This window comes from Astatotilapia calliptera, chromosome 1 (genome assembly GCF_964374335.1).
Source record: "Astatotilapia calliptera chromosome 1, fAstCal68.1, whole genome shotgun sequence".
Lineage (NCBI taxonomy): Eukaryota > Metazoa > Chordata > Actinopteri > Cichliformes > Cichlidae > Astatotilapia > Astatotilapia calliptera.
In genome coordinates this window covers 29,813,123-29,840,735 of record NC_137422.1, presented here as the reverse complement: position 1 = coordinate 29,840,735, position 27,613 = coordinate 29,813,123, and the positions used below count along the sequence as shown (strand labels likewise).

Here is a 27,613-nt window from a genome sequence, read left to right as displayed (position 1 = left end):
AGAATTTTTCATATCACGATATGTTTTTTTCATTTCAGGCGATAACGATATCTATCACGATATAAGCCAAATAACTATATTTGTAAGATTTAAATGTGCCGTTGCTCACAAGTAAAATGTGAAATAATCAGCAGCTTATTTTGATTTAAATATTTATTTCCCATAATAAGTTCAACAGGGTAGATGTACTTAAGGAACATGAGACTTTTTCAGATAAATAAAGGCAAATATTGCAAACTACACAAAAGGCAGCCGCTAAAGCGTTTAAGTTTCAAAATAGAACAAACGAAACAGACTAAATTGTCAATTCCACTTAGAAACAAAATATTAATTCTAAAAATAAATCTTAGTTTGTTTTACAGAAGAACAGACAAAACTGACTAACTTTTGTCAATATCAAATAAACTGAGAACTAAAAGGAAATTCTCAATCTCTCCTTGTTGTATAGCTTAGCTTTTCAAACAGTTTTAACAGTTACTTTAGTCTGACAAAAGCCGAATGACGAATTAGCGCTTCCAGTCAGAGACTGAGGCTACGTCCACACGTACACGGGTATTTTTGAAAACGGAGATTTTCCGTTTTCGTTTTAAAAAATAATCCCGTCCACACATAAAGGCAGAAATGAAGGAAAACGCTGCTATGAACATGCCAAAGCAGCAGGTGGCGCTAGATTCCTAACCGTGCAGAAATATTGGCCAATCAGAAGTCTAGAAGCCTCGGTGGGAAAAAGTAAACAAAGCTGGGGCATAGAAGCAGAACCGAGTCGTATGTGTGGAGGGACAGTAACTGTGTGTATATGTAAGCATTTAAACACTGCTGAGAGTAGAATTAACAGTAACAGTATTGTAGAAATTCATTTCACCGAAACAATAACGTGGCGCACAGTGTGACGCATGCACCAGTTTATTGTATTTGTCAGACTTGAAATAGCCGAAATACCTTCACACTACGGAACTTCTATGGCTCTTCCGTTCGACAATCTCTCCGGCATTGGAACCATCATCTGTTTTCTCTTCGGTCACGCTCAGTTGATTTTTCTAGTCGGCACACTCATTTCCTCCATTACGCGCTGGCTCCATTACCCGCTGGCTGCTTCCCAAACAAACACACGTGCGGCTTGGCACTTGTGCTGTACGTAACAAGTCACGCGGCGTGACGCTGCGGCTGTGATTGGTTCGGCTCTGCGCTACTTAATTTGGATTGGCTGACCTTTTTTTTTTTTTTTTTAAGAGGACAAGAGCGGCGAGGTCTATCGCGATAGCTTAATTTCTCTATCGAGTAAAAGTTATATCGTGATACATATCGTTATCGTTCTATCGCCCAGCTCTAGGATTAGGTTACGTGGCCATGGTTTTGCCTGGGACAAAAAAAATTAATTAAATAAATAAATATAATAACATAGTATATAGTCTGATTTATTCTGCTGCCTAGTAAGAACCATCAATATTCTCAGAGACTCATCACTTTTTCAAGTGCTACAAGTCCAACAAATCATGGATAAGCAGACTAAGAAACAGCTTTTACCCTGCAGCCAGCATCACTCTTAAGTCTGGATAATCATATGAAATAGCTTATCCTTATGTGTAAAATAAAAAATGGAGAGCTGTAAATTTCCTCCAGAAAAAAAGACTTTACATCTTTCTATAAGACGAATCACTAAAATGTCCGCGTTTAACCCCAGATACTATACAGTCTGCTAAACTAACAGACCCAATCAAAAGAGTTATAATGTGGTTATCTGAAAATCTGTTATCATATATTGGTTCAATTAAAAGAGAAGCACAATACGGGACATTTATTTTAACTATGACAGCTCTTATCAATTTGCAATCCTTGCCATATGTTATTGTTCCAAGAACTTGGCCTATAAAAGACTATTAAAATGGAGAGAACAGGTTCATTAAAGCCTTCAGATAAGATTGCCAGAAAGCAGCACACAAAAGTACAAACAGTCATGAGACCAAAGTATGACAACTCAACAGCTCACACATTCATGCCCTCTGGGGCAAAGCTCTGAAAGACTGCACTGCATGGGGCGGATATAGGGGTAGCATCAGGCTAGCCTCCTGAGTGCTGCACCCAGAAAGCTGTATTACCTAGTTCACTAAAGCATGTGATAGCTTTCCTTCTCAACATCTGATGCAGATAGCTATGAAAACCCCTGAAAACTACGGTTCAAGCAGAAACAAGAGTAGGGACAGTGCCAAGGTAATGGTGTATTAAAAGCCAATAAATAAATAAAGAGCATGCTGTACAAGTAAAAACAGAACTATCTTGCAGTTCTTTCGGGGAACTCTGGAGCACCCACAAGTCAGAAATGGGCCACAAGCTGTACAAGTGACACGAGTGAAAGCAGTCAGCTGGATACTACAGAGAAACACTCCATTCACAAAAATTCACAAGTTGTGACTGCTACTATTTTTGAGTTTGAAAACCCTGCACAGTGCTGTGCCAGTGGAAAAAACTTTATCTGCCATCTTCAAATGTGCTTTCGTGTGTGTGTGTGTGGTGCAAATGTAGTGTGAGATAAACTCAAAAGTCAGTCAGCAGACTCAAACACACATGCAGTAACACAAATACAGCTCGAGTCTGTTGCAGACCATAACAAAGTGACGCAAAACCATTTTCTACCAGCTCTAAGCCAAAACTGAAGCTAAAGTTAAACCACCTAACTTTACGTAACAGTCTGCTACTAGCAATAACAAAACTCTATCAGAGATTGAGCTCACGTCTATAATGAAATGGCATTTGTTTCAAACTAACAGTTACAATTGCACTGTTTAGAGTAGCAGCACAGCAGAATTCATCATCTAGAGGTAAGATGGAGCGTGTGACCTGCTCAGGCCAACACTGAGGAAAGTAAAGGGTAAAAGACACACTACAGGCTACTATAATCTCAAGCTGCTTTTGCACAAAGCTCTAAAATATCAGTAGAATCAGGACAAGACATTGCCTTAAGTTGTGCTTTCTAACATGGAGGAGAAATGTTTCACTTTAGCTTTGGTCCTACATTTGAAAATAGTGGTCATCTTCTTAAACCAGACTAACTAGTAGTGAATTCACCAGACTATTTCCTGCAATACTGGACATCAAGCAGTCTATACGAAAAAAACTTACAAGTTAAAGACAGCTGCAGTGTAGATATAAAAAAAACTATTATTAATAAAAGTAGATAAATAAAAGTAGATGTAACATGGATGTTTATAAATCGTGGATGACATTTTTAACCATTTCAATGACTCCTAAACTAAACCATTCTCAAACAGGTAAGATCCAAGGACATAGCATATCTGTGTTGATATAGTCAATGTTCCCTTCTGAGTACCAACAAAACTATGGACAAGGCTAATTCACAGCTGTTTCTGCTTCACTTCTTCTCTTTACATCCACCCCGAACCGTCATTCTGTTTCACAGGAAAAGTACGAGAAGTACCATCAAGTTCTTGGAAAAAAGGGAGGTCGTGGTTTTACAGACAGGAAAAAATACAACTTGCAAACACATGTTTGGGCAAGTCTTAAGGGAGCATTCCAGACAGCACGTTCAGTGAAAACTCTTGGTTTTGTTGATGACAAAACGCAGAAAACTATGTTTTTTCATTCCAAAACAAGGTAAAACACTCAGCCTGCTTGCTGGAAGGTCTTCTTTATCAAATCAGCAGCTGTCAGACATGATGAGTGCAAAGCCAAATTAATTTGCATTACATTATATCACTGCTCTCAGAGTACAGCAAAGTCATTGTGCCAAATCACCTACCTGCAGATTTAAACTCACTGTTTTGAGTATAATTTAAACTAACAACTATGACTACATGAAGTTTACTATAAGTACCCAAATCGTGTAGTCATAATAATCAAAGCTGAGTATGGAAAGCTGAATACGAAAACATATGGTATAATTTTTAGCCATTACATTAGACCAGTTTTGACATGACAACAGTTTTTCTTTGTTTGTTTTTCATATATATTTATTTATTTTTTTCCTTGGATCAAAGACAGGAACAAAAGAAAAGTATATGAATATCAGCCAGGTTGCTATTTTAACGCAACTGTACTAATACTGGCTGAGAATAATTTATTGACAATTGATTACTCCATGATTAGGACCTCTGGGTGGGGTTTTATTCCTAGTCAAATACATATAATTTAAATAGTAAGACTGTCAACGAGTTCTCTGAGGGGATGGCAAGACCATTAAGGCAGCTCTTGTGTATATAGACAGGTGGAGATTCTGTCAATATACCAGGGGCCTGAAACAGAAGAAAGTTTAACATTTCAAGGTTCAAGGTTCTTTATTTGTCACATGCATAGTTATACAAGTATAACACACAGTGAAATGTAGTCTGACACGCTCCTCGACATGTGCAAAATTTTGGGGGGGGGGGGGGGGGGGGGTGTGTAGAGGAAGAACACATATATATATATATATATACACATACATATAGTATATACACTGGGTGAATGTGCAGTAGTAGCAGCTAGCAGGTGAATTCTGTACATTAATATGAATAGACATCTGACTATTTTACAGGATAGACAATATAAACATATTTAAAGTTAAAGGAATTGAAATGTACATTGTGCCTTGGTTTAGAGTGTCTGGAAGAGAGTCCTGTCTCAGTCAATTATAGATGATGTGAGCGGGCGGGTGTGTGTGTTTAGGGCACGGATGGCTTGGGGATAGAAGCTCCTCTTGAGTCTCTCTGTCCTTGCCCGGAAGATGCGGAACCTTCTACCAGATTGCAGAAGTTGGAACAGTTTGTTGCCAGGATGGGACGGGTCCTTCAGTATCTGCGCTGCTCTAGTCCGGCATCTCCTGGTGTAGGTGTCCTGAAGCGGGGGGAGAGCTTTTTGGTCCTTCACACAGCTGTTCCCAAACCACGATGTCATGTTCTGTGTGAGGATGCTCTCCACAGCGCCTGTATAGAAAATCCTGAGGATCTTTGGAGAGACCCTGAACTTCCTCAGTTGTCGTAGGTGATACAGGCGCTGCCTAGCCTTTTTGGTCTGGACCTGAATGTGGGCAGCCCATGTCAGGTCTGAGGTGATGTGAACACCAAGATACTTGAAGGACTGCACCCTCTCCACTGGAGCTCCATTGATGATAATGGGCTTGTAGTCTCTGTGCTGACCCCTTCTTTCCAAAACAGAATTTTCGATATCTGACATCACTAATGATAAACATCTGTATCATGTTAGGTAGTCATACAAAGGTGTATTATTTTAATACGTCAATGCGCAATAAGATGAAAATCACAAACATGGATGGGCAATTCATTTTCCCAAGAAACCACAAGAGAATTCGGGACTGTTCTGGAGGGTTGGACCAATAATACTGAGCAGAATTGACTTCAGCTTAACAATATTATCTCTTTGTAAACTTACACAGTACAACAGTTCCAGTTTCTGATGTGGCCCGTTGGAAAATATAATTGCCCATCCCTGGTGTAGATTATTTTTCTCCTTACAAAACGAAGAAACTATGATTGGATACAAATATGAGGAACTTAAAAAAAAATTTAATAAAAGGTAAAAGCAAGACCAAAACCAGGAATGAAAACTTTCAATGCTGCTGACGGTGTGACAGTATAATTTAACAGGCTTATTATTAATACTGCAGTCCAATCATTAAATACGTAATATAAAAAATACAGAATTGTAATTAACATGTTAACGGTATTTTAGGGTGTGTAGGACCGACAATTTTATAGCGTTTTTCTGGCAAACAGAAGACAATGTTTTCCTTTTATCATTAGCATTTTAACAATAAAGATGTTTTAAGTTCGGTAAATTAAACTGGACTTTAAGAAAATGCTGGTTAAATATATTTTAATCACAGTCCTGGTGATTTTTCTTTGGTGGAAGGCCAAAACCCTCAAACGGAGTATTAGAGTCTCTACAATAAAATATTTAAAAAATATTTCATTTGCATTTTGAAAATAAAGCAGAAAATCTGAGAGTAAAAACTGAAAAACTGCAAAGCTGAAAAACAACCAACACATACTTTACTTCGTGATGATCACCAGAAAGAGTCACCTTACCCAAAAACTGCTTATGTCCTTCTACGTCTGCTCCTAAGAGGGCATATTATATTATTACTGTGTGTGTGTGTGTGTGTGTGTGTGTGTGTGTGTGTGTGTGTGTGTGTCTGTCTACTCTGACAGCTTCAGTTGCAAAGACGAAAGGGTTTAAGCAGATCATCAGACGCCCTCCTTAGGAGATCGTTACAGTTCCCATTACCTCAAAAAAACCAACAGGATCATCATAAAAGATGAATCCCAACAGTGGACACTTTCTGTTTGAGCGTAGGCTAGCAGATGATCCAGGACATAAAAACAATAAACACATTTTTTAAGAGAATCAATCTGGCAATCAATGCTCATAGAATATAAAAGTAAAATATCTTGTATATTGTTGTAGATTATTTAAGTCTTTTTTTTCTTTGATGTCTGAATTAAGATAACATACAATTTCCCTGTACAGGTGAAATGACAATAAAATATTTTTTATGTGACCCTAATACTTTCTGGAGGGCCCTTGTAGGTTTTAAACGCACGAAAAACATTACGAGTATATTCAGAGAAATACGCAAACAGATATAAGTCCAGCGGACGTTACCAAGGACATCATTCTCCTCTACGGTTGCCATGGTGAATCCTAGAATCGACACTCCATTGATGACGACTTTTTAATAGTCGTCGCGCACGCGCTCGGCTCGAACCCAGTTGTTTAAACCAATTCCATGTTATTTTTCCTCCCCGTCTCTCTGACTCTCTCCAGGAATAAAACCACAACAATGACTGCAACAGGCCTGAAACGTTCAGGTCCAGCCCAACATGAGCAGAAATACAGGCGTTTCACCAAAACCTGAGCTAATAAAATGAGCATTTCAACACCACTTTACTTTTCCTGACGCTGGCACGTCTGCGCAGACTTGGCAGCCACTCAGGGTTGCATTGACTTGTTGGTGGTAATGACAGCGTGTCTTGTCTGACATCTGAGACAGCTAAAGGAAACGTCTTAAACAAGTGCTAGCTGATATTATCAGGTCTAAATGATCGTGAGGTGAAGAAAAGCTCAAAGACAGCGTTGCTCATATCGGCCAGCTACCACTACTGCTGCTGCTCCACTAGCTTGTTAGCTTAGTATAGCGCTAGCTCGCTAGCTATTTAGCCTCCTAACGTTACGCCCGTGTGTGATTTGGAGTTTTCTTTGCTAGACGATGTGTCACTGTGCGCTCTTCGCACACTACCTTCACGTTACAATGTGTCAACTCAACAGCCATGCAGCGATTAAAGAGGAAAAACGGCAAAGCGTCACCGCGACCCCAGCTGGATACCTGACCAGGCAGGAGACAGCATGCATTGGGGGAACCTGCCACTCAAACCTCGATCAGTCACGATGATCCTCCGCGTCAATTTAACCAGAACATAAAACCCAGGGGTGGCAGCTGACCACCCGGAGAGCTTCACATACCATTCTCTTCACCGTTGAGACTCAGGAAGAGCTCTGTCGTGGCTTTTATCCATCTATCAGCGGTACTCTCAGTTAGCCTTGGAAGGAAAGCCCGGTAGACGTTGGAGAGATCCGCTTCGGGTGCAGCTCCAACGGAAGGTTGCCTTTTCATAATTGTGCGACTCCAGACTGACGCTGCATGACGAGCCGGCTGACTCAGCCAGCTCATTGTCACGTGGCGGAGGCGGAGCCAGCAGCCACATGTGCGCTTTGTTTTATTTCCTCTGTTTTTACGAAGACGCCACAAGGTGACGACGTACGCTAAAGCGATTAAATTCCGTTTTATTCATATAGTGCAAACCCGTATTAACAACTGTCGCGAGACGTTTTAAGATAAAGACCCTACAACCCCATCATCCAGCAATCCCACTTAAGCAAGCTCTTGGTAATGTTGGGGCGGAAGAGCTCCCTTTCCACAGGAAGAACTAGTGATGCGCGAATCATGAACGAATTGTTCAATACTCGAGAATCACTTTACTGACTCATGAATCATGATTCACAAGCCCAACTGACTCATCCCTGTTGCTGTTAGCAGCAATATATCTAGCTTATAATTAAAATTGTGGAGAAAAACACAACATCCAGTATCTTAACAAAAAAATTTCTGCTCTGAACTGGAAGAAAAAACCCTGAGTAGAAGCTCACATCAAAACAATAGCTCCTTGGTTCACAGTAGCATCGCTCTGCTAACAATGCTAACAGCACATTTGAGCTACTCACCCCCTCCCTTCCTGTGCTGAATCATACATTTCACACATCTCACACATTTTTTGCACTCTCTGGTCAACTGACTCAGTGAATCAAATGACTCAAAAATCCAATTCACTTTGGTGAGTGACTCATTAAAACTCGATTCAGTAAAAAGAATCAAATTTACCATCACTAGGAAGAACCGGGTCCAGGGCAGGGGTGGATCTAGAAGGGTGGCATGGGGTGGCATGTACCATCCTAAAATCATCTCTTGCCACCACAAGTGCTACTCTAGTTTTGCATATGACAGTGTTGTTTATTAAAATAAGATAGCATAAGCACTTTGAGCATAGTTACAGTTAAAAGTGATTATAAATTCTAAAACTGAATATATTGATAATTTCCTCTTACTTTTGCTGTTTTGCTTCCACCACAATAAAATCACAGTTCCTGCACAGCTCTCTCTAAGTGTACTTTAAGAACAGTTTCTCATCTAAAAATCAAAATTTTCTGCATTATTTGCTTTCTTATTACCCACCTGTCTACCGTTGTGTACAGCGCTGTGGGCCAGTGTTTTTTTAATGACCTCCGACAAGAAAGCGCCATTTCTGCTGTTCAATGCAGAAGAAATGTAAACTTTTTAAAATGATGGCACATTGCAAAACACTTAGCTGTGTCTCTAATCAAACCTCTGTAACTTTGCTCTGCTTCACTTCAGCAGCATCAGGTAATGTTCATATGTTGATGCATGGTTTTCTTTTGTTTTTGTTCTACTGCAGAATATTTTTAAGGATATCTGCTATAAAAAGCCAGGCCAGAAAAATCTCGTTAATGTTTTTCTGTTTTATCCTCAGGTACTTTGACATGGTACTTTGGCATCTGCTGTGATGCTTACACCTCTGATGAAGTCTCACAAGTGTCAGTACTGATAAATGATCAGAATTATAATATTTCTGACTGTCTGAGACAAAATTTCCCCAATTCAAATTGAATCAAAATCGTGGATCGAATCGAATCAGGACCTTGTGAATTGGAATCAAATCGATCGTAGAAATCAGTGACAATACCCAGCCCTATTTCACACAGGTGGTTGGTTGGTGCACTCTGGAAATGGAATAAAGGTGAGTGTTATTAACCTTTTGGGGTCCACGGACACACAGCACCTCCAAATCACATAACTGATTTAAGCTCCAATAAGCTGCAGCCACGCTGAGTCTCTATTTCAGCCTGTGTTGAAAGTTCAGACTTCAAAGTATACACCGGTTTTTAAATTTTAATGACAGACCACTAAATCCAGAGTTAAGATAAAAAAATATATATAAGCATTTTTTTCTAAATACTATTGTCTCATTTTGTGTGTTTTTGTTTTTAAAGCATTTTCTAAGGACAGCACAAAAACACTAAAGAAAAAAAATAGCCACCTCTTTCCTACTGGTGGAAAAATGTAGCATGTCGACCAATTCTTTTTTAAAAAGTCAACGCGTGGGATTTGGTTGTTTAGGACTAGGGGAAGGTTTTAGGAGTGATGGCAGAGAGACAGAACGAGCAAGTGAAAGAGAGAGACAGAGCGATATCGATAGCGAGTTTTGAGATGTGAGAGATTTGTGAGGTTTAGTGTGGAGTGTGTAGTTAGTCTGTTATGTAGTCGTTGTTTTGTTTTGTGTGTCAGTGAGGGCACTAATGACTGTGACAAACCACTAACCTACTGATCGGAAGGTTAGTGGTTCGATCCCTGGCTCCTCCAGTCTGTATGTCAAGTATCCTTGGGCAAGATACTAACCCCAAGTTGCTCTCCGATGCAACATCGGAGTGTGAATGTGTATGAATGTAGTTAGGAAGCACGCAGAAGTCTAGAAGAAAGTGCATGTGTGACTGGGTGAATGTGGAATGTTTTACTTACTTTGAGTACTCCAGGAGAGTAGAAAAGCGCTATATAAGAATCAGTCCATTTACAAAGGCAGATTGCAATGCAAATGCTGTCTCCAGGTGGAAAAGAGGTGTGATACACCTCCTGTTGTTAGGCCTGCAGGTTTATTGCTGTGGTGTTCTCCTCTGTCTTGTGGCAGACAAACTTTTTTTTTTTTTTTTACTGGCACAAATAATTTGTGGGGCATCTTATTAAGACACCTGATTGTTCTCTCATTTTCATTATAGTAATATTTTTAAATGGTTGTACAAAATAAAATAAAAACAAAAACAAAAAAAAACACCAGGTGTATTTGCTGCATTTGTTGATAAATAGTTGTATATGTTTACAAAATGTGTGTAAGTTTTCAAAATGTACAATTTATATTAGCATTTAAAGTTATAAAAATAATTTAATCAACACGTCTGTGGTTTTTACAGTTAAAAAAACAAAACAAAAAAACAAAACAAAACAAAAAAACACTACTAGGATTTTATGTTTGTTTTTTTTTATGTTTTATTCATGTCTCTAATCATCTGGCGTTTGCTAAAAATCTGACGTGGAAGAGCAATTTTACCTTTCAGAACAACAACCCAAGCACTGTGTGAAATGTACAGGTTATAGGTCATATTAAAGGTGGGAAAAACCTGTGAAATATATACTGGCTTATGTTTTTTCCCCCACAACAGCAACTTACATTTTAACAAGAATATGCTAAAATTCTTGTTAAAGAATTTAACACACACAAACGCACACACAGAACTGGGGTTGTTGTGCACTTCACCTATAGGAAGACTTTGTTCACTTAAAAGTCACAAATTAAAAATCAGAAAGCTACAGACAAGAACATGAAATACAATTCGTTTTTTTATTTAATATAAGGCAACGAAAGAAATCACATCTTACAAACAGGTTACACACAAACCCTAGTTATCAAAATAGCTACAAGTAATTTAAAGCCCAAACCCATTCCCAATGATGTAACAACTGCCAAGCTGAATATTATAAAGTGCGTTCTTATTCTCAATCATCACCAAGGCAAAGTTGTCATTATGTTTTTCTCAAAGTGAACCTGACAGAACTTTCAGGCGCTAAGCATGTGTTTTTAATCACTTTAATATCTCAGTTGCATCTACACAGCATTCATTTACCTTTCACATCAATCAAAATGTACTGCTTGAAGGATCATTTGATCAATAACATGTGTTCCCTTGCTTTGCAAATGTAAAATTAAATTGAGATTTTAAAAAAGACAAAGAAGAGAGTCCATATTCAACACTGTAAGTCAGCATCTTTCGCCGTCTACGGATCGGTCAGTTCTTTTCTCTAAAGAAAAGGAAAGACATGTTAATGTTTACTTTAATCTTTTAGTTTAGTAAGAAAGGCAGACTCATAGGCAGCATTTGAATTTATAATGCAAGCTGCATATATGATTTGTTCTACTAATAACAAACAACAGAGATAATGCATTCAAAAATTCATGCCACAGCTCTCCCACGTCAACTGCAAGCAGAATCATGCAAAGGGCAACATGAACACATTGGGAACTGCATGAAGGATGAGGCAGTTATTAAATCCTGTCCATTGAAAAAAAGCTGGAATGAGCAGAGAGTGGAAAAGGAAACAAAAAAGGACAAAAACAAACAAAAAACTAAAAAAAAAAGGAAATAAGTTAATGTCATTCCAGGGCCACAGCTTTTAGACAAGTCCACTTTATCATATCACTGTGAGTCACTTTAGACACATCAAAGATTATTTTCAGTCAACTGGAGACACCTAATGGCTAAAATGGTGTATTATTTCACACTCAAACTTCTGTCCTAAAATGTATTTGAATTTTAAAAGAGTTAATGTGTAGTTTGTCTTTAAATATCAAACTGACCCTGGAAATCAGGAGTTAAAATGTCAAAACAAAGGGTGATAAAGAAGCTGATAAGAGACAATAAGGCACTGCAGTAAGTGACATTAATGACAGGAGCGTTGCAGGGGAGAGGTCTGGGGTTTGGAGGGAAGCACACCTGGCAGCAAAGGTTCCCTGGATGAGTCCAAGACCTGGTGAAAATGAAGCCAGGTCAGAATTGTCTCTCTTTTACAGTTTGTGCGTGTCTCACTCTCATGGACATACGTACACACACACGCCCACACATTCACCCAGCCTTGCCAGAGTGTTACAAGTTTAATGTTTTGTGATGACTTTGAATGTCTGGATGGCAAATGTGAGAACCACAGATATTTTCATATTGGCTGCATGGATTTCCCTAAACCTTTCAAACATAATAAGCCTCTCTCGTGTGAGAAATAAATTTCAAGTTATAGTTTTGACTGATGGCTGTCTTTGTATCATAAAGGCAATCTCAGAACTAAAGGTATAGTTTAGATGCTTGGTTTTATTCTTTTGATTTAACAAGCTCAAACATTAAACAAACGATAAAACCATTTCCTAACATCCTTGAACCCTGCTGAGTTGCTTCTATATTTAGTGATTGCATGGTCCCGTCTATCACAAGCAACAATCATCTTATAAGCAACAATCAGCTTAGATAAGCTACAATCGGCTTATCTATCAGATTTGTTATCATTTTATGCGCCATGCCATATGCTTGGGTCAGTTGATCAACAGCTTTTAATAGTTCAAAGAAGGAGACTGGTTTTCACTGTAAAAACGATCCATTTAAGACCAAGGAGTCAACCTCATTAAGTACTCAAATCTCAACTAAAAACACACTTGGTTTCATTATCCTTTCCAGTTTAACTGGTGTATTTCTTCTGTTCCTTCAAAAGCAGGCTTAATTTATTCTTGCTCTCCAACATTTCATTAATTTTGATTCTACTGTCATTCTTTTTAATTCTCTGTTTATTATGTATTTCTCAGTATATTGTAAATACTTTTTGCTTGGTACACCATCTCCAGCTGTTACAGATTTTAGTCAGAATGAACCTTAAAGTTGGATCAGAACTGCTGGATATGTTTATCTAGTCTAATATCACTGAGATTAACAGGAGAGGTAGCTGAATAACACTGCTACAGTATTCCGCAAATTTCCACGTGTCATGTCTGGAAAACAGAATTTATAGACATCATGTCCATTTTCTAGTTGCTTTTCCAATTCAGGGTCACCAAATGGTTGGAGCCTGTTCATGGTGAGGGACGGGGAACAGCTTGGAGAGTTCTATCACAGGGCTAAAACATAAGGACAGACAAACATTTACACTCATATCTACAAATATGCCCAACTTAGATTTAACCTAATATGCATGTTTTTTGGATTGTATATTAGGTCAGAGTTTACAGAAATCCATGCAAAGATAATCATCATTGTTTTCACATTTACCATCATTTAAGCCAGCAGCCGTTCCAGTTAAAACCATTCTCAGTCACAACGGGGGTCACATATTTTTAAGGTCAGGAAACAGTTAGACAACAGGGAAAATAGCCTGGAATAAACAGCATTCTTTGAGGCCAGCATGCAATTCAATATAATATAAGCACTTTTTTTGAACAGCCTGCTGTGTCAGGTGAGACCAGTTTTTTTTCACAGCTGACTTGTATATGAACCGCTGACAGGCATATTAGAAATGATGCATGCTATGGAACTCCAGCTGACAGCAAACAAGATTTTTCTGTTTGTTTTAAAACAGCTACCAGTCAAGAAAAACTCGCTCTGCAAGAATCCAGCAAGCAAACAGTCAAGTTTTCTTCCAAGAACTCCAGCTAACACAGGAACACATAGGAAAACTAACAAGTGATCTTTCCCTTTTCCTCCTTTTTTAACGGATTGTCATTTCATTATGGTAAACAAAGACAGCCTACAACTAAAGCATGTCAGGATTTCCATATTAGTAAGGTAAATTATTAATAATCACGTAGTCTGTGACTACACTTCTTATTCCGTCCTCTGGATTTAAAAAGAGCAAACTGTTGACAGATTTTTTTCTTTAATGAACCGGTATTGACAGTCAAATATGACAGCTACAAGAGGAATGACGTTTTTTGGAATAATAGAAAAACACCAATACAATTCTCCCTCTCCTCCTCTCACCTGGTATGTGGTTCCAGCCCAGAACTGCTTCATCTCCCCCCTGCAGCCTGCCACCACAGCAGAAGTTATCACAGTGAAGGGCACTAAGTAAAGCAGAGCAGGCTGTCCCATTCCTGACAGCAACATCACGATGAATGTCAGTATCATTCCCAGGAAATAGGCTAAAAAGAAATATGAAGAAGGAAAGAGATATGGTAAACTTAAAGCTTACACCTGGCTTTATATGGCAGCCTTTCAGTTGACAAGTGTGAAAAGAGACTCAGTAAAAAGCTAATTCAGTGCACTTGTAAATAAAACTTTATTACTACATCAGCTAATAAACCTCAAAGACTAAAAAGTAAAACTGCAGCTAAATACAAGTGAACCCTTTGAAAGTACAGAGAATTGAACTTGCAGGTCATAAAAATGGTAACAAACAAAATGATGCATAAAAGCTATATTCATGTATTCAATAGTAAAACTAGGTAGTTATCAACAGTTCAAGCTGGAAAAAGTTGTGCTAACGACTTGTCTTTGACTCATGTGCTCCAATTAAGAAGATGACATTTGAAGTAAGGGTTGTAATTTTTTTTTTTTTTTAAATAAAGTTATCCTCGAGAGATTACTCGGTTTGAATTATACTTCAATGTCAACAATGTTCAAAAGATAAATTACAGAGATGTAATGAGCTGGAAAAGCCTGTAAAGTATTTCTAAAGGCCTTCTATTCCACTTATCCAGTTCAGGGGCTGGAGGGCTGGAGACCCGACAGATAGTCAGTTTGCTGTGGGGCTCATGCTCAAATTCACACCACGACCAATTTAGGATCATCATTCGCCTAAAATCATATCTTCAGACTGTGGGATGAAGATTGCAAAAGTCCACTTTTAGACAATGCTCTGTGGCCAACTATTGAACCATTTTAAGCTAAAAAAAATAAATAAATCTTGTTTGGAGGTATAAGGCATTGCACACCAACACGTAAATGTCATCCAAGCTGCACACCACGGTGAAAGGAACATCACGGTCTGTTTGCACGTGTTCTTATAAAATACTTCGTCAGTGCAGTGACACAATAAATTATGTTTGGTATGCCAATTTTAAAGAGGAAGTAGAGAGAAGAACATGATGAGTATACCAACAGGACTTTGGATTTGAGCAAGGTTGTCACTGACTCTGTTGAGAACAAGGTCAGTAAGATGCAGTGGTATTGGGTGAGTCTGGGCTTTTTGTAAACATTATTGAAAAAACATTACCACTTAAATGTTGGAAATATGCATTCACACAGTCCCATTATCGTGCTATTAAATATTATAGATTACTGCTATGCAATATTATTTTTTGCTTTGTGCGCTTATATGTATGTATAACAAAGAGATAACAGAGACCAAGTGAATGAGGTAGTGTGTTTGCATTGGTACAACACAGCATTAAAAATCCAGGGGGAAAAAAACAAAGGGAAAAAAAAACATTTTGCAATTCTGAGAATTTCTAATGGAGACCGTTGTGACTGAAAGAGGTTCTACAAGTCACGTAAGTCAAGAGTTCACTTGCCTTTTCCAGCCTGCACTGTGAATGATTTCTCAGTTTGTGTAATAAAGACATGAAATGTACAAATGTTCTCGTGTTATCAGTTAAGTCATGTTGACATAGATGAAGATCAGACCGCATTTTATGAGTAATAAAACTAAAAAGAGCTCATAAGCGTTTGCGTGACATTGCATGAAGTTCAATATGAAGAACGTGAGTTCAGTCCTGGCAGTCAATACAAATGACTGATCATATGCAATATGATAAGAAAAGAAGAAAAGAAAAGAAAAGAAATGGTGTACGTTTAAACCAGCAATTCACTCAAACAGATCGGGGTTTGGCAAAAATCAAACCCCGATCTGAATATTTTCCCCCTTTTCACAAAATTCAATGACTTTACACACAAGACATTGTGTTTGTGTGTGTTTGTTTGTTTTTTAAATCCATGAAAATTAATGACAGACCCAACAAAATGATAACAGATGTGTGATACCTATGCAGCAACTGACGAAGTAGACTTTCCTCTTGCTCTTGATCCAAACATCAAACCTGCTGCAGTAGGCAACCAAAAGACCTGTGGGTCCAACAACAATGCAGGGTGAGAGCCACTCATCATTACACTTAGATCATCCAGTATGAAATCCTGTATGTATGGGTTAGTAACTCATTCCCCCCCCCCCCCCCCCCCATTTACAGTTAATGGTGTAAAGAGACTAACTGAAGACGTATGAAATCAAAAGAAGAGTCTGGCTAAACTCAAACCACGGACTCTGCATTTATTGAGTAAGCACCCTAACATTTTGCTATCAAGTTGCAATTTTAAATTAGTTTTCCTATTTTGTTCTTTGTGTTTTTGAATCAAAGAAAAAAAAAAAAAAAATTATATATATATAATATATATATATATATATTATATATATATATATATATATATATATATATATATATATATATATATATATATATATATATATATAATTTTTTTTTTTTTTTTTTTAAACAACCTTTATTTGTATTAAAAACAAAATCTAACACATTGTTAAGAATTGCTTCATATGTCTAACTAATGTTTGTACACAGAAATGCTCACACATATAAGCAGTGGTGTAAAGGTGAACTGTGAGAGCGTCTACATCCTTACCTGGGACAATGATGTCGCCGTAACCCAGGATGGAGAACTGCATCATACACAGGTTCTGAGCCCAAGCTAAGAGACGCGGGACACGCATCACCACAGGAAGCTGAGAAAATGAAGCATTACAGATGCTAAAAATGACAAAAAGGCCAACAGCAGAAATCTTGTTCAGTGTCTTTGTGTTCCACCTAATCTGACGGCCGTCCCTTAGCTTTACTTGAATCCAACCTATAGCAGGTACACTTTTCTACACTGCTGTAGATTACTTTGCATATTTTCTGATACACAGACATTTCCAGCTAAATCTTTCATTTCCATATTTCAGAATCCATCCGGTCTGCGTAGACATAAAGAACGAAGCTCTAAACAAAAGGACTGCTATCATTTATTGTTGTCTGTATTGTGTTTTTGTAATACCTGAACTGAACTTCTTAAATCTTACCTCCCACTTTTATTTTTTCCACAATAAGATTGAGAACAAGCAAACCCACTCAGGAATTTAGTAAAATAAAAAAATGAAAACCAAAGGAAAAAAAAAAAAAAAAGTTAGTCACCATGTGTGTAGGCAATTTTTACACAAATCAATAAGAATACAAAACAATTTGTCTCAAGGAGTATGAAAATAATGCATTCCTGATTAATTAATGAGCTGTAAAACTGCTGCTCTAATCTTTCTTAAGCAATATTACTGGAAAATGTGGTAACTTATAAGCACCCATCACCATGCACCTTTTTTATTAATATCCTGTAACAAAAACATGCGTGTGCACATAACTAGCTCACAACATTACTTGCTGCAAACAAACAAAAAAAAACCCACATCTTTCTCGTGCCAAAAAGATATTTTTAATCATATTAGTTTCTTCTTAACCACCTTCTGGACATGCATGACAGACATGCATATTGATACACGTATATAAACCTTTTATCATTTTAACATATGTATATATGTACACATTTTAACATATGTACACATTTACCCAATAAAAATGTAAAATTTGTTCTTTCAAAGACTAAAAATCAACTGCCACCATACCTCTCTACCCACCTCAGCTATCATTACAACAAAAACAAAACCAAACAATAAAGGAAAAAGTAGTGGATGGGTAACAAGTCAAGCCTTACTTTCTCAGAGGGAGGCTGGGGTTCAGCGGGGATCTCCACACCTTGTGTCTAAGACAGAACCCGCCCAACCCCAGTGCACAGTTAGTCTATTGTTCCCCTCAGGGCATCTACAACAAGCAGTCCATGTCAGCTGGGTTGTTAATGAAGCCATAACAAACGTGTAAGGGAGTTCCACCAAGCCCATCTTATAGTGCTCCGTTTGTGACTCTGGTAAAGAGTGATTTTTTTTTTTTAACCCACTTCCTGAACCCAAATTTATACAAGTGAATCTGAGTATTAAAAGAAGAGTTACAATGCAGATTAGTTTGTCCATTAGACATAAAATGTTGCCTTAATTAGGCTGTGAATTTTTATGTATACAATAGTGTGAAAAGTCTTGAGTTAGCCCTCATGTTTTTATATTTTGCTAGGAAAATGAAAAAATATGGTTGAAGTGATTCCATGATGGTTGAACCAGGACTCTTAGGCTTCTTGAACAAGACAAAAAGCTTTTCTTTGGGTATTGGCTGCCTTTTCTTTTGTTCTCTGTTAAGATGATCCCACATTCCCTCAATAATTTTGAGGTCTGGGCTCTGGGGACACCAATCGATGACTAATAGTGTTCCACTGTGTGTTTTTTCTATCCAGGTGTGCTTTTACTGTGTTGGAAGTGTGTTTGCTGGGATCATTCTCGTGCTGAAATATGAAGCTGCTCCAGCCCCAAACTCTGACAGAAACTCTGCTGCCTTTTACAGATGGCTGCAGACATTCACTATTGTCCCTCCCTCCTGACCTCCTTTGTACATTTTGATCATTTGGATTTAACACCCAATGGGACCTGTTGCCACTGATTTTCAGTCCAGCACTTGTGAATTTGGTATACCTCAGCTTCGTCTCATTTTCTCCTGTTTCTTAAGAATTGCTTCTAGACAGTTACTGTATCTGATGAGGGTAGATATTTTTAGTCTGTTACTTCTTCTTTTCTTCTCTACTTGTTCAGCTTCCTTAATTTTTTTAAGGACGCTCTGCACACCATGCTAAGATATGGTTTTTAGCTAATAACTTTATTTCCAACAGCCTTTTTTCTAAGCTGTCTGTTAAGCGTAGACACAGAGGTTCATCTTTTTTTTAGCTTTGAATTATTCATCGGTCAGTGTTAAGTAACCTAATAAACATTCCCCTGAAAACGAGTGAAAAATCAGCCAATGGCCAAAGAAAAACTTTGGCAGACCTTTAGAAACCCTGGAGAATTTTTGCTCAAGACCAGTTTAAAAGACAAGTCTGGCTCCATGGATGGGAAATATAAAAAAAAATAAAATTCTAAGTGACCTTCTAGTCTTTATGGCGCACGTTTGAAGAAATTCTCTCATAATGTGAAAGAGATTTTGCATTCACATCAGTACAGTCAGACTTGGATATGGATAAAGCCAGCTGTGAAGAAAAAAATTGGGGTTTTTTTCCAAATTAACAATAGCCCTAAAAACAGTTTGGTGGAGTTCCCCTTCAAGATGGGAAACAATGCAGGAAGCTTACCTTCTCTCCAGATGCATCTGGGCCCAGGGCAACCTGCACCATGATGCTTACTCCATTCTGTGGCAAAGGGGGAGATGCCAAGCATTCATATCAAATTACTTAATGAAAATGAAATAACATCATACTAAAACACCAGAGCAAAATATCCTCAGAAAGGCCCTCAGAGAGTGCAAAAGCTAATGCCTCATCTCATGTTGTCTAAGCGATCTTAGATTAGATTAGATTAGATTAGATAGAACTTTATTAATCCCTCGGGTGGGTTCCTCTGGGAAATACGATTTCCAAAAAGCACAGCACCGACAGAAGTTTCAGAGTTAAGATCTAGATCTAAACCAAAATTTAGACAGAGTGTACTCACACTAGACATAGTTGCCTCGCCTGAGCACGACTGTTATACATCCCCACTCCCCTTATGGCTTGTGCTCATATAAACCGGAGTAAACTTCAGTTTGTTTCGCTCACCCTCTTTCGTAGACTGTTGCTGTTGAAAAGCACTCCTGCAGAGCATCAGTTTGTCATTGACGAAAAAGTGAAAATCTATGCTCAGGCCTGTGGACCACTCACACTACTGTGCTCAAGCATTCCTGAACCGTAAAGATTCACTTATCTATATCCAGGCATGGCATCCAGTGATCTAACTAGTACAACTAGACTTTGCCTCAATTCAGTACAGCTGAAATTCCTTCTGCCTCAGATCAGATCCACAACAGAATTTCACAGAGGTAGTCAAACTAAATAAATTCAAGTCATTTTTAATTGTTCTTATGGCTGCCAATGTTATATATATAAACCTTATGGCTACTTCTTTGCCTGAGACGACTCTATTCTGAAGTTTTAAATGTTTTAGCTCTGACGTTTTTAGATGTTTCTGCATCTGACTTTTTTTATATGTATAAACTTATTTTGTGGAATTTCTTGTTTGTTTTATTAGTAAACTTACTTTTGGCTTTCTCAGCTTATACGCTCCTGGTTAAATAAAGGTTCAACTATAAGAAAGTATTATTCCCTTTTCCATGCCACACATCTACATTAATTTTTATTAAATTAGGGTGATATTTTTGTAGTTTGTGCACAAACTTGCTAATAGACAAAACATCCAAGGTGTACATATCAATTTGTGTGCAGGGTTCACTTCATATTAAAAAATAATAACTAATTCAGTGTATAACTAATATTTGATGAGTGGATTCTCAAATGTGTCAGACCTTGAGGCAATAAGAGCAGCAAATGCAGAGAAATAGCAAAAACTTCATTTTAAAAAAAAAATCAATAACAACATTACTGCTTTAGCAACAAGATACAGATAAAAAACAAAAATAAAGATAAACATACCTTAGTGAAGAAAGGAGTGATGAAAACAAAGAAGACATCATATACAAGCAGGAGGCTCAGAAGAATCACACAGATCTTCGAGAAATTGGAAAGAAAAAATTATCACCAACTACATGGCTCAAAACTCCATGTGAGGAAATCTGCTAGAAGCTTTGTGAGTGTGATAACATTTTTAATCAAATATCAAAGACGGGAAAAAAACAAAAATTCTTAGGAATGGAGAACTGCCTGCCATTCTTACAGGAAGTGTTGATAAATATGAACAAATATATATTTGTATAAATAGAACAACTACAGTGCAAGTATTCATTGTACAAGAAAAAATACCTTGAAATTGGACAGTGAAATTGTCTTCATGAAGTTGAGGCAGAAAGCAATGCCAAGGAGGTCCTGCAGAATCCAGATCCATCTGCAAGACATAAAGACCTCTTTGACTTTAGGGTTTTCATTACTTTAAATGTAGCTATTTCAGGATAAACTGTCTCATAAACATTGTTACAATTTTCTGGGTAATTTTAACCTACAGTGTTGTAGAAATTCACCACCACAGTGGTGTAACCATGTCTGAAAACTGACAGGACTGTGAATGTGTACCTGTCTTCATTTCTGTACACTCCCCAGACCACAGAAATGCTAATGCACACAGCAGCCAACAAGAGAGACCTCACTGAAAAGTTCCAATTCCGGACAGAGAACCTGGAAAAAGACACAGAGCCACATTTAGGTAGAAACAAAGAAACAAAAACAAAACAAGTAAAATTCTTGCACACATTCACCGAAACGCTGATGTTTGTTTGAAGCTTTTCAAGCTTTAAACCACTGGTCTTTTTAATATAAAAACAGAAAAAAAAAAGTTTTTTAAATGTTAGTAACACATCAAAAATCAGACCTTTACTATCCATGAATCACTTGGATCTTGCAGTACTTAATTTCCCCCTTCTGCCTAGATTATTTTATCTCACCATTTGTGTGAACCACTCACTCAACGACAGCATCCCCCCCCTCTGTGACTTCTGGAGAAATTCACAATTCATTTTTAACTTTTACATGGCTAAGCTCCTCATTTTACTGACCTACCGTACATTCAACCAATTTGCTATACGTTAATTTTTATCTTTTCGTCACTTTAACGCAGTAATTTCCCCAGGTTTTTCAATACAAACAAAATAATATCTCACTCAAAATTAGTCGCCAGGAACTAGTCAATAGTAAAAACTCTCTCTAAAGGTCTGATATCTATTTAATGTTGTAACTACAATGATGTGGTGTATATTTAATGTGGTTCCAAAGTCTGAGGCTCATACCTTAAAGTGCCGCAACCGATTTTGTCCATCACTGCATCAAAACAGCTATAGAGCGCAGAGGCAGATGCCAGGCAGAAGATAACAATAATGACGTAAACTGGAGAAAAATAAATAAATAGATCATATCACCAAAACTCGAGGTAAAATTACTCTGTTAAACAACCAGGAACTGATAAAAAAACAAAACAAAAAAACAACAACAACAAAACCCTAACCGAGAACTTTGTAGAAGAAGTACATGAGGACGAGCATCCCGCACATCAAGGCAACAAAGATAACCACTTTGAGAGGAGAGTACAGTGAAAGCTCTCCACTGTCTGCTTTGCTTTCTCCTCCTCCTCCTCCTCCTCCTCCAGACGCACCGCTATTCAACCGTTCCCTGAAACACACAAACAAAAAAACCCTCTTTGAACTGTGTTTGAATTAGAAGAAACAAAACAACATCAGGCAGAATGAAATGTGAAGCAATGCAATACATATGATCTCAGCAAGAGTACATTTAAATGTCACTTGCTCACATCATTATCACCAATTGACATTACACAGTTAATGATATTTTGACTGCATATGAAAAAAATATATAAATCAATGTGTTTTCTGCTATGTTTGGTTTATTTTTAATGAGACATCATTACAGACACGAGTTTTCAGCTCACAGCTGTATAATACTGAAAAATCTCACCTCTCACACGCCCCGCTCCAGTAGCCGCCCAAAACAACTGTGCCAATGGAAATCAGCAGGATGACTGCAATGCTTGGATCGATCTTTGTGGAAGGTGGAGCATACAGCTTCACCTGCATCTCATTCCCGAAGACCTGAGGACGCATGCAAAGAGTTAAAAATGGTCATCAGATTCAAACAAGACATATTAAAGGATTTATTAAAAAGAAAAAGTTCTCTGACCTGCCAAGCTTCCAGGAAATCCTTGTACCTCATGAGAGCGAGAGAAATATTGACCTTCGCGTACTCCGACTCGTTGGCTGATGGGATTGTCTGAAGACATTTTTATAAATATTATCAGTGATTTGGGAATGTTTCAAGTATAATAGAGCAACAATAAAACAAACAAAAAACACTTCGAGATGAGACTTTTTTTAATAAATTGACTCTAGATCAATTAAACTGCATAGAATTTAATTTTTTGTGAGGTGGTAGAAGTATCAGTTTTACCGCTTGCTTTTGTTGTGAAAGTGTTCGTGCAGGGACAGAAGTACAGGGCAGATGTGTATTAGTGGTCTTGAGACTCAATGCACTCTTTATGATTTGGTGGATTGGTGATCACCGATCACAGGATGCAACACTGGCGTATATTTTTCAATAAAGCAACACTGGGTAAGCTTACAGTTTACTTCTTCTGTTACTAGTCACCTTGGACATTTGCAGGAAGATCTAAACATAAATATACTGTTGCCGCACAGCAAGAAGGTCCTGAGTTCAATTCCATCATCAGGCCGGGGTCTTTCTGTGTGGAGTTTGCATGTTCTCCCCGTGTTTGCATGGGTTCTCTCCGGCTACTCCGGCTTCCTCCCACAGTTCAAAGACATGCAGCTTGTGGGGATAGGTTAACTGTTTAATCCAAATTGCCCATAGGTGGGAATGTGCGAGTGAATGTGAGTGCGAATGGTTGTCTGTCCCTGTGTGTTGGCCCTACGACAGACTGGCGACCTGTCCAGGGTATACCCCGCCTCTCGCCCTATGACAGCTGGGATAGGCTCCAGTGCCCCTCGCGACCCTGAAAAGGATAAGCGGAAGCGAATGGATGGATGGATCTATTGTTAAATATGAAAGCATTATAAGGTATTTAGTAAAGGAGACAGGGCTTTTCTTCTTGTTTTTACACTGCATTTTTTACATATTTTAAATTTGTATGGGTGCAAACTTGGGCAGGTCCTGCGTGTGAAAGGGATTAGATCTCACTGGGAGCTCCTGATTAAATGAATGTTATTAAAATTTGACTTCAGTTAAATTTAAGTGAACAACACATGTATGCTCTTGGGTGTCGGCCTTGTAACAGCAACTCTAATATGAGGTATCTGTTTGTGAAGACATAAAGCAGATTCATGTCATAATTTAAAATTAATCAATAAAATTTCAAATTGTCTAGTTAACAGATGAATGAATTACAATGACACCAAACTATTTCACAAGGCAATAAAGCATTTTTAGATGGAAATCCCCACAGAAACACCACATCTGTATCATTTCCTGAATCACGCCTTTGTCTAGCGCACTTCTCTGATCACCCAAAAGCAGCAAAGAGGAAATAATAACTAACCATAAAAAAAAAAATTAAAGGAAGATCTCAAATCAGCTTAATCAAGCTAACATCTTACCAGCGTTTTATTGCTGGCAATGAGCAAAGCCATCGCTCCAAGTCCCTGAGCGATAAGGGCCTTCTGGCTGAAATCACAGTTGCCCCTCATCACCACCAGAGCCTTGCCCATTACTGAAGATGCATTGATCCCTGAGCTGTCACACAGCAGAGAGGAAGTCATATTCACCAACTGGTACTCCATCTGAAAAAGTCCATTAACACTTACAGTAAGACAGTGTTTGGAAAGGTGTCAAAACCAAAAGAGCTGTAAAATAGAAAAACTTACTGCAGAATTCAGTGACTGTGCCAGTGGGGTCCAAGAGTGATTGTGAACAATGCAGAACTCCCTCTCTGTATCTCCATTTGAAATATGCGAGATCGCTTCCTGGCCATTTATCTATTGAGAAAGAAATAGTACCCCTTTGATACACTACATATGGAAAATATCTGAACCCAGCCCTGCTTTGACAGTAAAATGTTATCCATGTTCAACACACTTAAGGCTCATTGAGTACCTTGTCATAAATCATTCACACTGAGCCAAGGGACAAATACAAATAAATACAAAATATGGTATAAAATGGTATCAAAATCACATTATGCTCTGAACTATTCATAAGTGCAATAATCTATTTTTTATGAAGAGTACTTCAAGCATTTGCCCACACAGATGCATTTGGAGAGTTAAGAACAACAATTTTTTTCCCCCAGCTAATGGATCTTGTTCATCACTTTTCCATTTCCGAACAAACAAAAACAAAACCCATCAATGCTTACATCATCTGTGTTGAGATCTACAACCTACTAGATGATACTATAAATCTGCTAATGCTTATTGGGTTAGTTTATGCTACAGCATCCTATTAATGAAATAGGATAATTAATTAAAAGTAACTAGGTTAATTTAAATACATTCCAACACTATCACCATCAAATCTCAACAACAACAGCCCAACAGCCCATGTATGTTAGGATATACAAATATTTTAATATTATATAGGACACATGAAGGAAAAGTTGCCAGCTTTTCTTGTAAATCTGCCACTTTTTCCCATAAATTTGACATTTATCAGAAAGTTTTTTTCCTCATATATTTTACATTATTTTCTCATAAATTTAGCTCATACATTGGGGTATAGATCTCATGATTTTTTTTCCTTTAAAAGTTTTATACATTTTTTTTAAAGAGAGGGGACTTGGATTTTAGCCCAGCCACTTATTAATCACTTTATTTTATTATCGCTGTCACAGTAATCCGTAAACTTTATTTTGTACTCTCAAAGTTAGATATCTCAAAGTTTCATGCCACTTGTCAGCTTTAGTATAGAGTCCCACATGAACACCCGCGCTGTGATCTGCTCACCCAAACGTAAACACTTCCTTGTTGGTGACGTCGCGGAAATCACCGTCTTCAAGTTCCATGGTTTCGGTAAAATTAGATTAAAACGGCCAGCACAGTTATATCTATCTTTACTTCAGCTTTCTTTAAAACAACCTTACCCTAACAGCAGAGCAGTAAAACAGTTTTCCGTGTCGTAGCGCACTGAGGCTAACTGAAATGAACACGAGAGCTAACAATTAACCGCAGTTTGAACGGTTGTATTACAAGAAAACACAATCCCTGAGATAGAGACTAACACGGTCTGCCGACTACATGCTCAACATTTATTCAAAACGTTAACAGTCACAGCTGACCGTTTTTTTCGTCGGTAAGTTTGGCTATCAGGCCCGTCAACAGCTAGTTATCAACATTCACCAACTTACCTCCGACGCTAAACAAAGGAGCGACAAAAATACGACTGCGACAGTTCCTTCCATCTTGTTACCACTCGTTTTTACCTATCCAGACAACATGAAATCACTTCTTTACGGCACGACGACACTTTCTACCCCATAAGCTGTTCCATCATGGCTGTGGTTTAGCTGGCTAGTAGTTGCCGGGGGACTTCCTGTATCGGCTTGTGACATAAACCTGCTGAGCCGCGAGTTTCTGTTTCACCCCAAAGCGTCAGAACAACAACACATATGGCACACGCACACACTCCTCGTACTAACCACGATTTTAGCACCGTGTAACTTTGGAGACGTTTAAGTTAAGTTTCTTTCACTTAAATAATAAGTGGCAGATAAATTATAATGGCCAGTGTTTAAAACAGAGCTCTAATTCTTTCAAAGTTAAGAAAAGACAACTTTCTTCTTCTATTTTTACCAGATATTTTCTCATAAATGTGACATAGTTTCTCATCAATTTGCTTTTGTTTTCTTATTAATATGCAATTACCCTTTCCTTGTACCCAGCTTTTTTTTACTTATAAATTTTTTTAATGAATTTGTCCTGTTTCTTCTCATAAATTGGCATTTTTTTCTTGTAATCTTGCATTCTTCTACATAAATTAGCATATTTTTTTTCCAGATTTGTCTGGCAAATTGGCTTTTTTCATTTTTCATATTTTAAAATTTGCTCACAATAATGTTTTTTTTTGGTTGTAAATTTGACAATTGTTTTCTTGTAAAATTGCCTCTTTGTTTTTACTGTAACCAAAGGCAAAGAAAAACTGCAGTCAATTTATGTCCAAAGCACCTGTTTCCTGGGTTTTATTAGATATCAACAGAACCAGGGTTCAGTGCTAGGACCACTTCTGTTTACATTATTCCCCTAGGCAGCATCATTAGAAGACATAGCATACATTTTCACTGCTATGCAGATGGCACGCAGCTCTATCCACGAAGCCAGGTAACACACACCAATTAGTTAAACTGCAGGAATGTCTTAAAGACATAAAGACCTGGATGGCCGCTAACTTTCTGCTTCTTAATTCAGATAAAACTGAGGTTATTGTACTCGGCCCTGAAAATCTTAGAAATATGGTATCTAACCAGATTCTTACTCTGGATGGCATTACCTTGGCCTCCAGTAATGCTGTGAGGAACCTTGGAGTCATTTTTGACCAGGACATGTCCTTCAATGCACATATTAAACAAATATGTAAGACTGCTTTCTTCCATTTGCGCAACATCTCTAAAGTTAGAGATATCCTGTCTCAGAGTGACGCTGATAAACTAGTTCATGCATTTATTACTTCCAGGCTGGACTACTGTAATTCATTATTATCAGGATGTCCTAAAAACTCGCTGAAAAGCCTTCAGCTAATCCAAAATGCTGCAGCAAGAGTCCTGACAGGGACTAGAAAGAGAGAGCATATTTCTCCTGTTTTGGCTTCCCTTCATTGGCTT

At 37.9% G+C, this 27,613-nt stretch overlaps 2 protein-coding genes across 7 annotated transcripts in view; both read right to left on the bottom strand.

Annotated features, from left to right (window-relative positions):
* trpm7 (transient receptor potential cation channel, subfamily M, member 7) overlaps positions 1-7,655 on the bottom strand; it is an 81,057-nt gene extending 73,402 nt beyond the window's left edge. For 2 of the 3 annotated variants that reach the window (XM_080303420.1, XM_080303423.1), the window contains exon 1: positions 7,474-7,655. In XM_080303420.1, the coding sequence (XP_080159546.1) occupies positions 7,474-7,476 (3 nt within the window). In that variant the 5' untranslated portion in view covers positions 7,477-7,655. The remainder of the gene's footprint in view (positions 1-7,473) is intronic. The other variant, XM_026172452.2, reaches the window with a different exon arrangement.
* A 3,302-nt stretch (positions 7,656-10,957) lies between these two features.
* sppl2a (signal peptide peptidase like 2A) lies at positions 10,958-26,356 on the bottom strand. 4 transcript variants are annotated; one of them, XM_026172422.2, is made up of 17 exons: positions 26,144-26,343; positions 24,666-24,776; positions 24,399-24,581; positions 22,969-23,058; positions 22,747-22,880; positions 22,280-22,443; positions 22,065-22,161; positions 21,355-21,456; positions 21,088-21,169; positions 20,761-20,835; positions 19,429-19,485; positions 17,917-17,964; positions 16,798-16,897; positions 16,150-16,230; positions 14,149-14,309; positions 12,127-12,160; positions 10,958-11,434 (listed from the first exon to the last, which is right to left on the bottom strand). In XM_026172422.2, exons 1-17 carry the CDS (start codon positions 26,195-26,197, stop codon positions 11,394-11,396), a joined length of 1,614 nt encoding a protein of 537 aa, XP_026028207.1. In that variant the 5' UTR covers positions 26,198-26,343; the 3' UTR covers positions 10,958-11,393. The 4 variants fall into 4 exon arrangements, with proteins under 4 accessions (XP_026028207.1, XP_026028225.1, XP_026028216.1 ...); XM_026172440.2 differs by lacking the exon at positions 12,127-12,160 and having other exon boundaries at positions 26,144-26,344; XM_026172431.2 differs by lacking the exon at positions 17,917-17,964 and having other exon boundaries at positions 26,144-26,344.
* Positions 26,357-27,613: the final 1,257 nt, after the last annotated feature.